The sequence below is a fragment of the Mustela putorius genome, unplaced genomic scaffold (genome assembly GCF_011764305.1).
Source record: "Mustela putorius furo isolate JIRA1106 unplaced genomic scaffold, ASM1176430v1.1 tig00000421_pilon_pilon_pilon, whole genome shotgun sequence".
NCBI lineage: Eukaryota > Metazoa > Chordata > Mammalia > Carnivora > Mustelidae > Mustela > Mustela putorius.
This window is the reverse complement of record NW_025421375.1, coordinates 7796327-7814712: the sequence shown is the minus strand read 5'-3', so window position 1 is coordinate 7814712 and position 18386 is coordinate 7796327. Positions and strand designations below refer to the sequence as shown.

Sequence of the window (18386 nt, the reverse complement as noted above, 5' to 3'; positions counted from 1 at the left end):
CCTTCAGCTCAGGTCATGATCTCAGGGTCCTGGGATCGAGCCTGGCATCCTGCTCTCTGCTCTGCAGGGAGCCTGCTTCCTCCTCTCTCTGACTGCCTCTCTGCCTATTTGTAATCTTTGTCTGTTGAATAATAAATAAAATCTTTAAAAAAAAAAAAAAAAGAAAGAGGCTTTACCAGGAGACATTTAAAAAAAAATTGTGTGATTCCAAATCTGTTTTGGTTTTCTTGTTCTTTTGTTTGTTTTGTTCTAGTTTCCTGATTGTGTTATAGCAGATGAGATGTTTAACCAGTGGATGGTTTGTATTTAAGCACTGATACTAAAGAGGACAGTGCAGTTGCCTTCTGGTTCAGATAGAAGTCACACATTAGGACTTGTCATTGGAATACTAGAATTTTAAATGTAGAAGCCACCTCTGAAGTGGAATGGCTCTTTATGTGACTGAGAAGGCCATGAGTGAGTGGTCAGAGGGACTCTCCAAAGGTCATATGGTGAGGTTGTGGTGGAAATGGCGCCAGAATCATGCCTCTTGATTCCTTGCCAGTTTTTCGTTGGCTACATCACAGTGCTCAAATTCAGATTACATTTGTGTTTTCTTTTCTTTTTCCCTCTCTCCCTCCCTCCCTTCCTTTCTTTTAGATTTTATTTATTTATTTGACAAAGAGAGCATGCATAAGCAGGGGGAGCAGCAAGCAGAGGGAGAGGGAGAAGCAGGCTCCCCGTGGAGCAGGGAGCCGGACCTGGGGATCCATTCCAAGATCCTGGGATCATGACCTGAGCTGAAAGAAGGCAGACACTTAACCAACTGAGCCATTCAGGCGCCCCTCCATTTGTATTTTCTATTTGTTTGTTTAATTGCAGTGTCTTTGTTTTGCTGTTTTGTAATACACAACCTTGGAAGCTTTATTTACTGCTTTTTTTCCCCACAGTATGTCCTAACTAGAGCATTATGAGTTTGAAGTGGGCAGACATTGTGGACCGAATGCTACTACTTTTAGTGGTGGATTGAGCTGAAAGAATTCCAAAAAGAAGAATATTTTCTTTTTTTTTTTTCATTTATCTTTGTTGAGAATCTCTAAGGCCAACAATAAAACCAGGACTAAGAATGTTTAGTTAAACTGGTTGTAAATATGTATATTTAAATTATATTTGTTTTTTTTGGGGGAGGCAGATTTTTGCAACAGTCCAAAATAAGTTCTCTACTGTTTACAGTTTGAATTTGATTGCTGTTAGATAACTGGATGATTTCTAGTTTCCAGAAAGTGTCTGAAGCTTTTTGGGGATTATCTCATTTATGTCTTTAGCTGGATGCTCTCTTAAAGCTTAAGGAGCTGTATGATGTAGGTAATCACGTTAGCTCCATTTTTATAACCAGGGGAACACAGTGTATTACGTGAGGATCCAAGGTGGGATCTGAACCAAGGGCTTCTTCTTAAAAGCTCTGGTTGACCATTAAGCTCTGCCTCCACATCACAGACAATTTCTTCCACAAACTCTGCTGTTGTGAAACTAAATCTGGTTTAAGTTAGTAAACACTTTTATGATTCATACACTAAGCTTCCTCCTCTTTTTTCATACTCCATCCAAATTTTCCTCACTTCCCATTCTCCTTGGTTTATTCGGAGCAGTGGTTCGTGTGCCTTGTGCCTTATTTGGATACCTTCTTTCTGTTCTCAAAAGAGTAAGTGATTCTCTCTTATTTCCAAATGAGATTAAAGCTGCTAGTCATTGGCTCCCAAATTCTTTACTAATATCCAGTGTTTTTTTTTAACCTTCCCCTTAGAAAACTATGTTTATTGGGTATCTCAAGATCGAAAGGAACCATGAAGAAATACTAATTCAGCTACTCATCTAGTGGAGGGTGTCTCATGCACTCCAGCTTGTACTTTAATCTTTTCCTCATAAGCTTTTTCTAGAATCATTCCCACTCATTGCAGTGTTCTTTCTTCCTGGTTTTGGGGCACTGTCATACCTGCTTTCTTTAGACAGCCTAAATTAAACCAATGACTGATTCTCTCTGCTGCTCCCTGATTTGTCCCCTAAGCTTTTCAGTTTGCGAGTTCTTATCTAGAATTCTGGCTATTAATAGTTTTTGTGTTGGTTCTGATTTCTCTTTCATTTATATCGATACTGTTTCTTCCTCTAAGTAATTCCTGGGTTTCAGAGACCATGAGAGGTACCATGGAGTTAGCACTGCATTTGTTAATCAGAAGGTATTTTGTAAAATTTGACCTACAAAGAAAAGTAGGAGCTGTTTTTATCCTGTTCCTGTCTCTTTCTATTTAGCCCAAAGACATGTTAGAGCTACAAATCAAACTGAGAAATCAATGTAGCCCACTTTCATAGTCAGTGTAGGCAGAAAATAGTAGATCACACCATGGATCATAAGAGCAAGCAAAAAAAAAAAAAAAAAAAACAAACCCCACCAAAAAACAACAAAAAAAAAAACAAACAAAAACCCAAAAAACTCTAAAAGATTTACTTTAATGATATAGGCTAATTTTTATTTACTTTTGAACATTAATATCAGATTTTATGTTTACACTTCCTTTTTTTCCCCTCTCTCACATAATCCAAAGGAGCCTAATATTGTATCTAAAACTCAGGATTGCTCCTTAGGCTGTTTAAATTTTCATTATTAGGATCAAACACCTTATTGCTTTTGTGAAAGCAATAGACACTACAGGGCTGTAGGGATTCCTGGAACATAGTTTGAAAATTCTTGCCTTAGAAGGGTGGTGATGGAAAATTTCCCTGGTTTATTTGAGGAGATTGAAAGGTTGTTGGGCTAAACAGGAGCCACATTCCTGTATGTCCAAGGCTTAAACCATTGCCTCCATATGAGCTTCACCCTCATTCTGTCTTTATTTGAATCATCTAATGGAGCTTAAATCAATTAAGGTACTTAGGATAGGCTCTCTGTGTGCCAAATGCTAAATCGAAGAAACAGAGTAGAGTCCCCAAGATGTCGGAAAGAAATCTTGTCCTAACCCTTCCTCTGAAGTTAGAACAGTTTTTGTTCCTTCCCTGGATGTTATTCCTACTGAAAGGGATAAAGTAAAAATTAATTAGCAAGTATGAATTTAGCAAGTATTGAAAATGGAATTGTATGCTGTACAAGAAATCGGGGCAATACATTTTAAAGTGTCTCTTACACACTGTGCACTTATTGAAAGTACGTTTTTATTTTAGTTAAAGTATTCCTTTCAAATGAGGGTCTGTGTGTTTGAGAAAATTTTAAGTTATTTTGAATGGCATCACTCTTGTGTTCTTCATTTCTCTCCTGGCTCATGTGATTGTTTTCCTTGTAACACAGGTTTCTCCTTGAGTAGACAGCTTCTCATTTGTGATCTTTCTTTTTCTCACATTGCATTTAAAACCCATGACTTTTTAAGGCTGGTGGCCCTTAGTCTGGACACTTCCTTTTGTACTGTGTTTAAGAATGCTGAGATTTCAAGAAAAGATTAAAAAATACATATATATGTCACTTAAGATTAGGTTACACAATTCTGAAGAATGATACCTATCTATAAAACCTTCACAAATGAAGACTCATAATGTAGATTTTACAAGTAGAACATTGTTTTCTTGGGAGTTTGTAGCATTGGGAGAATGTAAGATTGGAGAAAGGAAGTTGTGAAATCAGAATAGCCAAGCCTGTGTGAGTATTAATGGTGTATTCAGGCTGGAAGAGAAGTTCAAGCAAGTGATGCTCAGGAAGGAGGAAGTGCCTTCACCTCAGTTAGAAAATCCAGGTGAGGGGCTAAGCAGCCCTGGGGGCTGACATAAGGATAGACTTTCCTTAGGTTGTTTTCATATCTTCCTCTGTAAGCAGCATACAAAGCATTTGTTTCCTGCCGATCCAGCACAGGTCTCAGCTTTACTGTCCCCTTCTCAGAGAAGGGAGTATTAATGTAAAATAAGAAGGAGCTCTCCAGTCTCCTCACATGAGCCTGCTTCCTTTCCACCATAGCACTAATACTCAGTACTTTCTCAATATTTTCTTGATGCGTCTTCTCTCTTTCCTCCTTGTCCAGCTTGTCTCCCATCAGTGGATGTTAGTTTAATATGTGTTCACTACTCTGTCTTGTCTCCAGCATAGAATCTGTACTCAGATGACAGTGTCTCTGGCTAGACTGTCATCTGCTCAAGAGCAAGAATTCCACCTTACCTTTGTAGCCCTAGGATTTATGGCCCCTGTTAGCTTGAATTAATTAGGCTAATATTATTGAGAAAAAAATGAATTACTATGAATGAGAAAATAGGATAATTTTATAAGTGAAGACATTATATTCCCCCCCCCCCCGTTTATTTATTTGAGAGAGAGAAGGGGTGAGTGAGTGTGGGGTTAGGGGTGGGAGGGCAGGAGGAGAATCTCAAGCAGACTCCCTGTTGAATGCAGGGCCAGACCCACATAGGGCTTGATCTCGGGACCCTGAGCTCTCGACCTGATCCGAAACTAAGAGCTGGGTGTTCAACCAACTGAGCCACCCAGGCAGCTCCTTTTTTTTTTTTTTTTTTTTTTGACCTTTAAATAAAAAGCAGCACCAAGCTTAGTGACAGCTGGGCCAAGTATAAAACATGGGTAAAACTTTGATGCCGGAGGCTGTCCCAAGGGTTAAACAACTTCTGCTACATCCAGAAGTCACAAGGTGATTATTTTAGGAAATGTGATTCTTCAATAGCTCCTTAGATATTTGTTTAAATAATAAAAAGCCATAGAGGGGAAGCTCTGTTTCTGATGGCCAGCTTTTTGATGTGGTAATACACACTGAAATGAAGTTGCTTCTGCTACATATTGAGAGATTCTTAGTTACTTTTTAAGAAGACCATTTTCCAGGGCGCCTGGGTGGCTCAGTGGGTTAAGCCGCTGCCTTTGGCTCAGGTCATGATCTCAGGGTCCTGGGATTGAGTCCCGCATTGGGCTCTCTGCTCAGCGGGGAAGCTTGCTTCCTCCTCTGCCTACTTGTGATCTCTCTGTGTCAAATAAATGAATAAAATCTTAAAAAAAAAAAAAAAAGGAAGACCATTTTCCATGTGCTCATGTTGCTTTTCCAGATGGACCTTCTGAAATATGGTATTCTGAAAAATATTTTATCCAAGGTTTGACTTTAAACTTAAAAAAAAAAAAGATTTGGGGCGCCTGGGTGGCTCAGTGGGTTGAGCCGCTGCCTTCGGCTCAGGTCATGATCTCAGAGTCCTGGGATCGAGTCCCGCATCGGGCTCTCTGCTCAGTGGAGAGCCTGCTTCCCTCTCTCTCTCTCTGCCTGCCTCTCCATCTACTTGTGATTTCTCTCTGTCAAATAAATAAATAAATAAAAATCTTTAAAATATTTAAAAAAAAAAAAAAAAAAAAAAAAAAAAAAAAAAAGATTTATTTATTTGAGAGAGCGGGCACACACACATGCATGCGTGCTTGGGTCTGGTGGGGGAGGGGCAGAGAGAGAGGGTGAGAGTCTCAAGCAGACTCCATGGTCAGCACAGAGCCTGATGTGGGGCTCGATTTCACTGCTAAGATCCTGCCCTGAGCTGAAACCAAGAGTTGGATACTTACGCTACTGCACCAACCCAGGTGTGCCCACGGTTTAACTTTAATAATTATGGCTATCTTTGAGAAAGAAATCTTAAGATTTTTCCATTTGACTAATTCTCAATGAAAGAATTAGGTTTGTCCTAAGGTGCAGTTTCTTTAAAGATATACTCTTGCTATTTCCTATCAAATTAGTGTGGAAATATATTTCCACCAGGCCACTTTTTGAAGCAGTGCCATATACTGAGTTATTGTGAGGCAAGTTGGCAGAAGTACTATCAATTTTAGTGAAAGATGTAAGATTGAGTATTTGTATTTAGTATTTCCTAACAATTCAAAATGTTGTCTGGTTTGGGGCAACTTTTGTATTTTGTTGGTTCATTTGTTATATGGCATTCCTTGAAGATCATGAAGGGAGTCTTGTTTTAACATCACAGTTATATTCTCTACAGGTGAAATGTTTTGACTTAATCTCTGTTAGATGGGCTCTTGCTAACTGTAATGATGTAACTGCTCTGAAAGCTAAAAATGTGCGTATGTTTTTTAAAAAAAAAAATCCTACCTTTTTTTCCCTTCTGGAGAGAAAGCCTAGAAATATTCTAAGTCTATAACTAAAGATTCCAAGTTACTAACAAATGAAGTCACTTTTATGTTCACCATTAAGGTTTTTTCAACATGGCCAATTTGGAGTCTTAAATTCTTTTTCCAAATCTAGGAGTTTTCTGTAATATTTCACAATTAATGATCCCTCTTTTGTATGTGTAATCCACTTCTTGCCCACCTGGGCTTTCTGAGTATGTGTGGTGTGAGGTTCTCCATACAGGTATAAACTTGATCCATATTATCCATTTTTTCTTCATCGTTTTCTGTGTTTCCACTTAGAGTGACTGCTGAATCACGCCGTTGATCTTTCCTAATGCCTTTGCTCATACTTTCCTTCCATCCAGGCCTTTCTTCTCAACTGCCAACCTTGTTCCGTCTCTTCCTTTGAAGTTCATACTAAAGTTATGTTCCATTGACTCAACTCCATTTCTTAAATGATGGGCTGGGTTCAGAGATGAGAAGTGGCTGGAGGCACAGCTGTAGCTCTTGGAAAGCATAGAATGAAATGGGGCTGAGGATGGAGCTTGATAGTAGCATTTATAATAGACTAGGTAATAGGATCAAGGAGAAGAGAGGGTTAAACCCAGAAGAGGGAATCTACCATTGCTGTTTTGTGATATTGGCAGAGGGCTCTCTGGAGGAGGTGGTATTTGAGTTGGTCCTTGAGTGGTAAATCTGGAAGAGGTGAATCCACCTAACTCAGTCTCTTAACTGTATCTAGCTGGTTTCTTAAAAGTTCATTAAAGTTAATTGGACATTTGTGTGACCAAAGTTCTTTTTTTGCTTATGAAGCAATTAGGTTTTTAGAATTGCTTTTGAATTTAAAAACAAACAAACAAACAAACAACAACCACAACAAGGTTAAAACCTCAACAGTGGAACTGGAAAGTTGCCTGATGTTACCTTTAGTTGTTTTTCCAGGAAACAAGGAAATGGCCCAAATGGGGAAAATACTTTTTTGCCCTTAAAAAATACCTGTTTTGAAATGGGCCGAATAGTGCTTCTTCCGCAGCACAAATACTGAAATGGGCTGAATAGAAATCGTGGCAGAACCTTTATGTGCGAGTTATATGTGTGTGTGTCCTTATAAAAACAAAAACAAAACCCAACTGTTGATTTTTGTTCTTTTCAAAATGTCACGAGCATAAAGGCTACCGTGCTCAATGGCAGTGAGGTGCTCAGACTGCTGGATGCTAGCTTTAGACTTCTTAATGCTCCCACAGGACCGCTGAGGGCAGAGACATGGTCCAGGCAGCCCCCTCCCTGTTGAGGGGCTCTGAAATGGCAGAACTCAAGCCAGAAGGGAAGGAGTCCAACATGCTCAAACTGGAAGGGACGTTCAGCACAAAGCATGGATAATAACCGGTCTATATAGAGAGTTTGGTGTGTTTCCTTCCTGAAGGGGCTCTGTACAGTAAATAAAGTAAAACCAATAATTATCAATGGTCAGCTGGGCCGTGTGCTAAACCAAAGTATTCAGATGGGCATGAATCGTAGTGTCTAAGCGAACAGAGTGGGGAGGAGTCCACCAGCTCTTTTCTTGAGGATTAGGGAAAAAAATGATTGCCCAGTGATAGTTTTTTAAAGCTTTAAAGAGGGTATTATGAATTTGTAAAAGCTTCTTTTCTTTTTTTTGGTGCTAAACAATGGAATGTTTTAATTAAGTTCATTTTTTGTGTTTGTATATGAACTGTATAGTAATAGCACACGTTTATTTTTTCATCTAAGGAGCACTTACTTCCCTGTACCAAGCACAGGTGTTTGTTTTGTTTTGTTTTGAAGCCTTTTTCTCCTAAATGAAGAATATTAAAAATTTCAGGTAAGGGAGTAAGATTTTTAACTTATTACACATTAGCTAAAATATGACCTTTCCCCCTTTCATGTTTTTTTCTTCCTTGTGTGCATTTTTTGCTCAACTTAAGTAGATTAATGGTCAATGTACGTAGCTAGCATTGTACTGCATATGTATATGGGGAGTGTGCCTACTTTTGAGAAGGTATTTTAGGGAACAAAACACAATTATTCATTATTTGCCCACACTTTGGGTGGTTCCTCTCAGGCATGACTGTTGTGTGCTGGTAGACCTTCATGGTACATGTGATTACTTGGAAATAGAACGTTTTGGAAATGTCTCCTAGTTAGAGCCTTAGAAGACATGAGCAGAAGTGCGTGGAAGGAGAGGAGAGGGACGTTGTTTCTGACTCTATAATGTTAGTTTCAGAATGACAGTGGGAATCTTCTGGCTCAGTTTGTTTACTCAGTTTCTTTAAGTTTGGTACTGTCAGATTAAAACCATTCCAGATTGGATAGTCAGCTTTCAGGAGAAGGCTCCTCTCTGACCACACTACCTATTACCTCCACCCCCCCACCCCGCGCCCCGCCCCCCCTGCCTTTTTTTTTTTTTTAAAGTTCCTGTCAATTGTCAGAAGTGGGAGTTTGGAGAAGAATTGGAGGGCTCCCGGAAAGCAACTTCTTTAGCAATGGTGAATCAGTGAAGGATGGTGTGTCTCTTTAAAAAATTCAATTCAACAAACATTTTTGCTTTACTTGGCTCAGTGTTCCTGTCGGCAGTTACAGATAGGAGTAATAATGGGGTTGCTGACCTCAAGGGGGCTCAGTCTAGTGGAGGAGGCGGAGAGGTGAGTGAGTGTTATCTTGCCAGTCTGATAAATGCACCAGCCTGATAAATGCAACACGAGAAGCTTGGAAAGGGGAGCGAGGGAGACATTCTCAAAGAGCTAACATCTGGGCTGGATTTTGACAGGAGTGAGAGCTTCCAGTGATTTCTGTCGAATCGATTTGCATAGTTTAAAGAATGGATGTTAATCCTCCCACTTTACTGTCACCTAAAAAAAAATCTGATGGCATTCCAAAGATGAATGTCCCTTTAATAACTTCTGAAAGTTTTATTACATAGATTTTAAGATGATCTGGTTCTTGAACAATTCAGAGGAAGAATGAGTTGAAGGGTTTAGGATGCTTTAGATAGTGTGAAGGTGACCCAGTGGCCAGTGATGATGAGCAGGGATTCTTAATGAAGAAGTGTTGCTGAGTGACACAAGGAGGTCCCAGAGGTGGTCCTATTAGTTTAACAATAATTGCTTTATGTCTAATCTGTTGTCCCTGGCTAAAATGTTTCTTGGTTTGAACTCCTGTTTTCTTTTTAAGCACTAGGTTAGAAACTCATGTTAATGTTTTAGGTTATAAGATACTTGAATAAATAAACTACTTGCTCTAGTTTGGCTTTCTTTATATTGGGACTGTAATTTATATTTGTATTGCTACAGATTTTCTGGCATATTTAGTATGTATAAAATGTTTCTATTGTTTGCTTCTATTTAAGAAGTTCTAATTAAGAACTCAAGGTGCTCTACAGACATCGTTTATTGTTATTTGTGAAAATACTGCATTTAAAAATAATTGAGGTATGCATTGATAAACAGTTTCTTATAAACCAGACTTTTAGGGAATATTAATATATAGTAAATCATTTCCTTTAGAGGGTGGGAAAAAAAAATCTCAAACTTTCAACCAGAAGATGTGCTCACTAACAGCTGTTTCCTATAATAGAAGCAATTTGCATGTAGAATAGAGAAAATGAATTCAACAACAGGGAGTATAGAGGAACAGCTATAACTTCCCTGGCATGTACAGCAGCCCACAGAATAAACTTCCTTCAGAATAAACATTGGCACAATTAATCCCCAACGACCTGGACACTGAAAGTGCTGTGTGGCAGAGAGGCTTTGCAGTCTGGAAATGTCTTGGGTGTAATACGAGCTTTCTGTTTGGTATGAGGTGGGGGGTGCTCAGTACTTTTGGGGTCAGGTACCCCTCCCAAGGGTCCAAGATATTTGAATATTCATGACAGGTTGGCAGGTGGTTAGTGGATACAGGACTGAAGCTACTCTGAGTTGTCGGTCTGTCTTTCTTTCTTTCTAGATTTTATTTGTTTGACAGAAAGAGATTGAGATTACAAGTAGGCAGAGAGGCAGGCAGAGAGAGAGGGGAAGCAGTCTCCCTGCCGAGCAGAGAGCCAGATGTGGGGGCTGGATCTCAGGACCCTGAGACCATGACCTGAGCCGAAGGCAGAGGCTTAACCCATTGAGCCACCCAGGTGCCCCCCCCCCCACCCTCCTCTTAAATTAGAGACACTTGTAAGGTCAGGTGAGATTCCTTATTCCTGATTGACTTCTGATGTCCGTTTGGGGAAGGGTTCCTGAGGACGGTCAAAGGAGATGTCCAAGTATTAAAATCCCATCGTCAGTATACCTCTTTATAACCGTAGTTCTACTTGCAGACTGTCTGACCAGCTTTCATGTACATCATCACCATTGTCTAGAAGAAAAATAACTTATCCTTGAATTTCTACACATATATAGTCTTCTTGCATCTTGACGGCCATGCTTACAGTTGGGTATATGGTACTCCTTTTCTCTCTCGAAGAGGGAGAGGGAGAGAGAGAATCTTAAGTAGGCCCCATGTCCAGTGCAGGGTCGGATGTGGGGCACTATCTCACAAGCCTGAGATCATGACCTGAGGTGAAACCAAGAGTCAGACACTTAACTGACTGAGCCACCCACAGACCCTGATGGTGTTCTCTTTTTTAAAGGGAAAGAAAATGGAAGCTGTCTGGAGAATTCTTAGCCCAGGGGCCGTGGACCCGAGTCTTATAAAAAAATCCAGGGCTTTACTTGCTTCCTTCTTTACATTTTCATCTCAAAAGTTTATATGACATTTGGGTGTTTCATGGATTAGGTTTCCTGCCTCACTTCAGTCACTTTTTGAGAACTTAAGTGGGCTAGGATCTGTGCTGTGTCTTATATTTACATTATCCTGTTGAATCCTTATACTGGAGGAAAATCCAATGTACGGAGAATTAGAGTAACTCAGTAACCACAGGTAGCCTGGTTAGTCTGAGGTAGAGTCCAGACTGGCACGCACATGTGCCTGAACCCTTGACACTTGATGCTCAGTATCTTCCTGAGGTAAACACTTCTGTCCTTGAATAATGGAAGGAAATACAGATGAAATGCCTGAATATATGGTAATGGGGAAATCTGTTGAGTATCAAACCCCTGATTCAGACAGTGAATGCTTTAGGAGGGTCAAAGGAGAAGAGATGATAGATAGTATTTTCTGGTCTGGAAAGGGCACCAAATTTGTGATGAAATTTGAATTTCAACTAGGAGAGGATACTAACAGTAGTATCAATGTGTGTTGAAAGGAATGACAGGAGGACGGGTCAAAGTTGGGAAATGCTGGACATATTTGGGGGGGGAGCAGTTGGTGCACTTGAATGTCGCACAGGAGCATGGATGGGTGACAAAAGAGGAGGGCTGAAAGGTAGCCGGGAGCCCTGCTGCAGACGACTTGAGCTGCCACGTCGAGGACGGTGTCACCTTGATGTTCAGCATCTACATTTTTACTTTATGATACTACCAAATGCAATCTTAACTAGAATAATTTCAGTTGGCTTGTGGTTTTGATTTAATCGATAGTCTTATGGTATGAAATCATATTTAGCTTCTTGAGGGTGTCTCTTATTTCCTAAGAACTGGCCTAAATAGTCTTGTTTAATTCTTTTTTGGAGGGGAGGGGGACTGGGGATAGTGACGTTATGGGCACCAGTAATACTGGAAGAGTCTGGATTTAGGATTTCCTAAGGAAGGAGGCTGTCATGGCACCTTTTGACAGAGAAATCAGGGTATCTCCAAAAAGTGAAGGGTATAAGGACAGAGTAATTTACATCAAAGGCCTGACCCAGATAGTACTTTTGGTCGGAAACTTTCAAGCTTTGGGTGGTAGGAGCTATCCTCAGTTTCCCTAAAGCTTTGGGGCAGGAGGACAACAACTGAAGTCAAGTTATTAATGATCACGGTGGACTGCGATGAGATGCCGCCATCAAGATTTTAACAAAGAGCTCACAGATTTGCTTTGCCTAGGAAAATTATTGTAGATTCCGGGGAAGTAAAGGCTAGATCAGAGAGGCACATGGGGATTTCGCAAAGGGTGTGAGAAGGGAGCATGATCTAGATAGTAGACTGGGTGTTTTTTGTTTTTGTTTTGTTTTGTTTTGTTTAGTTTTCAAAAGAAAGATGGTCTTTCTGTCTTTTATTCTCCTCTCACCTGTTTTCTCTTTTTAATGTTGCAGTGTGCAAAGATCCACCTTACAAAGTAGAAGAATCTGGGTATGCTGGTTTCATTTTGCCAATTGAGGTTTATTTTAAAAACAAGGTATGTAATCTTTACCCATTAATCTTTCAGTGGAAGATCCTCCATTAAACAGATGATGTTTAAAGTAATTTTGATTCATAAACACTTCTATCACTAGATTATTTGAAAATAAAAGCTAAATATGTCTTCTAGGAATTTTGGCTATTATTACCCTTAATTATAAAGGAAGTGGCTAAAAAGGATAATTTCAATTCTGTGAAGCCAGGTTATATGAAATTCATTAAACTTTCTTTATTAAGAGAAGAATGATTGCCATTTGAAGAAAATTATTATATGTTTGTAAAACAGAAAAGAGAAATTAAGGTTTTTTTCAGTGAAATGCTGCTTTTCTCATTTTTATATTTTTAGAATTTTAGACACTTGGAAAGAATAATCTCTCATTTATCGTTAGCTGCCACACACACGGCATACTAAACCATTATATCAGCTTGACATATAGATTCTACTGGATTTAAAAATATATATGTAGCAAAACACACAGACTATATAATATTACAAATTGCTCAACCTCTGTGGGGTTCACTTTTCTTATTTATAAAATGGGGATGGATAAGAGTATCTACCTCATAAGGGGGCTAGGAAGATTAGATACAATATGTCTGTATAGAATATTGAAAATAATGCTTCATGTATAAGTAAGCACTTGGTAGATACCTTTCTTAGTAATACCACTGAAATGTTCTTGTTTTTTTATCAAATCAGAATTTGTTGGGATACATTATGTCTGCTCATGTAATATGCCTTCTCATTAATGTATTGACTTTTTTTTTTCTCATTTCAATTTGGATTTCTCTAAACTGGCTTTTAGCATTTTTTATTTGAGAAATTGATACATAATTTGCATATCATCAAATTCATCTTTAAAAAGTGTGCAAGTGTTCGGGTTTTAGCATATTGTGCAAAAATCACCACTATCTAATTTTATGACTTTCTTAGGATTTTCACCAACCCATAATGAAACCCTGTAACTATTAGCAGTATCTCATTCCTCCCATCTCCCGCCCCCGGCAATGATTAATCTACTTCCTTTCTCGATGTAATTTCCTGTTCTGGTGATTTTATGTAAATGTGTGGTCTTCTGTGCCTGGCTTCTTTCACTTAATATGTCTTTGAGGTTTACCACATTATAGGATGCATTGATATGCTTACTATTTTTTTTAAATAACAGAATAACATCCCATTGTATAAATATACCACATTTTGTTCATCAGTTCATAATTTGCTTAACATTTGACTTTCTCCCATTTTTGGTTACTATGAATAATGCTGTTGTGACTATTCCTACATAAGTTTTGTGTGGACATACATTTTCAGATCTCTTGGGTATACACCTAGGTGGAGTGGTTGGGTCATATGGTAACTCTGTTTTACTTTCTGAAGAACTGCCAACTATTTTCCAAAATGACTGTACTATTTTACATTCCCATCAGCAGTGGTGGGGAAGGATCCAGTTTCTCCACATCCTGGAAAACACTTGTCATTTTCCATTTTTCAAATTATAGTTATGGTGGTGCATGTGAAATGGTTTTGATATGTATTTGCCTGATGACTTATGGTTTTGAACATCTTTTCACATGCTTGTTGTCCATTTGTTTATTTTTTTGGAGAAAATGACTCTTTAAATCTTTTGTCCATTTTTTAATGTATTGATTTTTTTTTTTTTTTTTTTTTTTTTTTTTTTTTTTTTTTTTTTTTTTTTTTTAAAGATTTTATTTATTTATCTGTCAGAGAGAGAGAGTGAGCGAGAGCGAGCATAGGCAGACAGAATGGCAGGCAGAGTCAGAGGGAGAAGCAGGCTGTCAGAGAGAGAGAGTGAGCGAGAGCGAGCATAGGCAGACAGAATGGCAGGCAGAGTCAGAGGGAGAAGCAGGCTCCCTGCGGAGGGCAAGGAGCCCGATGTGGGACTCGATCCCAGGACCCTGGGATCATGACCTGAGCCGAAGGCAGCTGCTTAACCAACTGAGCCACCCAGGCGTCCCAATGTATTGATTTTTAATTAAAGTGGTTGTATTTAAGGGGCGGTTCAAGAGCTTTTCTTTCCACCATCCCTGTTTTCAATATTCTAGAACTTTATTTTTTTTATTTTTATAGATCTTATTTATTTGACAGAGAGAAGGGGAGAGCACAAGCAGGAGGAGCCGCAGGCAGAGGGAGAGGGAGAAGCAGGTTCCTTGCTGAGCATGGGCCTGATGCGGGCGGGGCTTGATCCCAGGACCCAGGGATCATGACTTGAGCCAGAGGCAGACTCTTAACCGACAGAGCCACTCAGGTGCCCCTCAGTATTCTAGAAGTTTAATTAATAAAGATCATGTGGTGCCTTTCTTCCCTAGTGTTTTATTTCATCTAGACATTAGGAAGAGTCTAGCATTTCAAGCCAGAAAATGTGTTGTTCTAAAGTAATTAGGGACTAGACAGTAAGATCTCTTGTGGGAGGCTCATAATGGCTGTACAGTTCTATTCCCGTCTCCTTAAGTCAATTGAACATTGCATTGGCTTCAGTTTGGAAATAATGCTGTAGTGAAGTATCTTCTCTCCCTTTTTTTTTTAACCTTTTCTGGTCATTTTTACAGGCTATCTTTTCAACAAAAAAATTTTTTTTTCTGTATTACCCAATTTCCTTTTTTATAGAAATCACCAGAATCTCCTAACACCACACATACGTCCATGTACACACACACACACACACGGGTTCAGTCTTCTCGGCACTTTGTAGTCATGCCTATGATTCATCTTATTGACTCAGTTTGTGAGGAATTATAGTTTACTAAAAAATGAAGGAAGGAGGAGGCTCATGAGATGGAAAGCAGTCATTTCTTTGGGGCCAGTATGAAGTAGACACTTGAGCTGAACACCGTTGAATAGATTTTCTGTTCAGCATCCATATTAGCTTCAGTTTTCTGGGTTTAGATTGTCTTTAAGATTTTATACTTAATAACAATTGCTGTTTTTATAGGTACACAGTGAGACATCTATATTTCAGTGTTTGTGATATGAAAAAGTGGGCTGTACCTAATTGATCCTATATAGAGATGTGGATCCCTCAATGGTGGGTTAGGAATACACAAAATGCTGTATAGCAGTTAATGTAGCAACATGGATAAGTCTCAGAAACAAGAATCATGACAACTTGAAAGTTACAGAAGTGTAAGTATATGGTTATGATGCCATTTTTATATGTTTTTAGAAGCCACTGAAGCTGAGAATAAATAATGTTCTAGAAATACACATACGTAGCACAAGAGTGTGAATTGAAATGACAGCACGGGAACTAAGTATCATTGGTTACTGGGGAGGAGCCGTAGAGCAGCTTATATTTATAAAATTGTATCCTTTAGGGGCTCCTGGGGCTCAGACAGTTAAGGGTCTGCCTTCAGCTCAGGTCATGATCCCTGGGTCCTGGGATGGAGCCCTGCATCAGATTCTCAGCAGGGAGCCTGCTTCTTACTCTCCCTCTGGCTCTCCCCCTGCTTGTGCTTTCTTTCTCCCTTGCTCTCTTTTGCAGATAACTAAGATTTTTATTTATTTATTTGACAGAGATCACAAGTAGGCATAGAGGCAGGCAGAGAGAGAGAGGAGGAAGTAGGCTCCTGGCTGAGTGGAGAGCCCGATGCAGGGCTCGATCCCAGGACCCTGGGATCATGACCTGAACCGAAGGCAGAGGCTTTAACCCACTGAGCCACCTAGGTGCCCCTCTCAAATAAAATCTTTAAAAAATAAAATAAAATTGTATCCTTCAAGGAAAAGGTAAACAGTGAAAATGTTAACATCTGCTTAATCTCAGTGGAGGGTACATGGGTGTAGTATTTCAAGTTCTTTTCTGTATGTTACTAATTTTTTAATTAGAATTTATTGCTTTGTCATCTCTTTTCATTTGTCTTGGAGTTATTTTATTGTTGTTGTTTTTTAAAAGATTTTATTTATTTATTTGACAAACAGAGATCACAAGTAGGCAGAGAGGCAGGCAGAGAGAGAGGAGAAAGCAGGCCCCCCCACGGAGCAGAGAGCCTGACAGGGCTCGATCCCAGGGATCTGGGATCATGACCTGAGCCGAAGGCAGAGGCTTTAACCCACTGAGCCACCCAGGCCCTGTTGTTGTTGTTTTTTAAGAAACCAAAGTTTTGCTGTATTCTCTGAGCCAGATACATTTCTCTTCTTACTGAAATGATGTGTGGGTAAAAATTTAGGAGTCTGGGCTCTTCCTCCAGAATGTACATTTTATTTCTTTTGAGTCTTTATCATTTTATTCACCCCTGAAGTTGCTTCAGCTCTGTCTCAAAGAATGAACATCCATTACAGTAATGGTTTATGAAAAGTATTCTTCAGAGTTTTCAGAGAAGATGAGAGAAAGCTGCAGAAAGACTTCCATGTGATCTTGAGGAGAGTCCCGCTACTGTATGTTAAGGACTATATCATCCTGTCCTCAGGTCTATCTCCATCCTTCTGCTTTCCCTGCCTCTAAATAAGCCTGTTTTCAGTTTTGTTCCTTTAATTGAGAGGTCAGAGTCATTACCCCAAAAGGGGAGGTAGAGTGTCTGTCAGTGCTGCTTTTCCATTCTTGTATGTTTATTCTCTCTTGTTTTGCATTTGTTTTCAACAGAACAAGCTTCTCTATGAGAATGATGAGTATTGCAGAAATTAAACCAGTAGGCCCACTGAACCGTACTTGACTGTAGCATTTTAGGTTGAGAGGATACCCGGCTTCTCTCTTTCATTCTGTCCTTAGAGAAGGACATCTACCTGAGTAGATGCCAAGGACTGAAGCGGAACGAGAGGGACAGTTTGATTCTGCCGGAACAGATTTCCACCTCGAGGTGGAAATGTATTAGCTGCGTATATAGAATAGAAGCATACTTTCTTGTTTGCAATTTGAGAAGACTCTTTCCCAAGGTGCATAGATTGACATAATATTGAAGTCTGCCTTCCAAGAAGGAGTTCATTTGGCTAGAACACAAGATTTGTGAGTACGCTTTTCTCTTCTCAAAAGAAAAATCTTTAAAAGAAAATTGCACTCAGGTTCTTAGAAAGAATCATTCTCTGTGGTCCTTACCCGTAGTTTTATGGAAACGTGTTTTTTCTTTTTTTAAATATATATTTAAGTGTTGTGAAGTGATATTGTTATTCATTCTTTTCCTGCTGGTAATGGTTTATATATACATCAATACATTTTTATTTTTAAAAAAAGTATGCAGAATATATATATTTTAAAGATTTTATTATTCATTTGGGAGAGAGAGAGAGAGAGCACAGAGGGAGACTGAGAGGGAGAAGCAGACTCCCCGCTGAGCACAGAGCCAGACACGGGGCTTGATCTTGGTATCCCCAAGATCAAACCTGAGCTGAAGGAAGACACTTAACTGACTGAACCACCCAGTGCCCCTGCAGGAGTATATTTTTTTACTCCATTTAGTCATTATTAACTGTTTGGTACAGCCTTTCCTGATTAACCCCCATGCACTTGCACAGATAAAATCTATGTCAAGTAGAGATTGTCAGGGGCATAATATTAAAATATGATATATTTTATAAATCTGTGACTTACCTTTACTCCACTTGGCAGTATTTCCAAATTTGTATTTTTAAACATCTGATTGGTATTCAGTGATATGATATACTCACTTGAAGAGCATTTCATTTTTTTCCTACCATTACAAACAATGCTACCACAAACATTTTATCATCTGTATCTGTCTTTGCACACATATTTGACTATTTCTGTAGAAGAGATTCTTAGAATTACTGGGTTAGCATGTTGACTGCCAAATTGTCTTCCCAGAAGGCTCTACAAATTTACAGTCCCAATTATAAGGCAGAAAGCAGTCCTTCTTATGTTTTTAATTAAATTCTAAGGTTGTGTTGACTGTTTTACAGTTTAGAAGAGAGGCAGGTAAATAAAAAATGATCATAATTCAATGTGATAATTACATTAATAAAGGAATGCTCTAAGAGGAATGTCTAATCCAGATTGGATTGGAAGTATTAGGAAGACTTCAGCAGATTTCATGCTATAGCTGTGTTT

At 39.1% G+C, this 18386-nt stretch overlaps 1 protein-coding gene across 2 annotated transcripts in view; it reads left to right on the top strand.

Annotated features, from left to right (window-relative positions):
* MLLT3 (MLLT3 super elongation complex subunit) overlaps positions 1-18386 on the top strand; it is a 280958-nt gene that overhangs the window by 144626 nt on the left and 117946 nt on the right. For both annotated transcript variants that reach the window (XM_045079666.1, XM_045079667.1), the window contains exon 3: positions 12288-12370. In XM_045079666.1, the coding sequence (XP_044935601.1) occupies positions 12288-12370 (83 nt within the window). The remainder of the gene's footprint in view (positions 1-12287; positions 12371-18386) is intronic.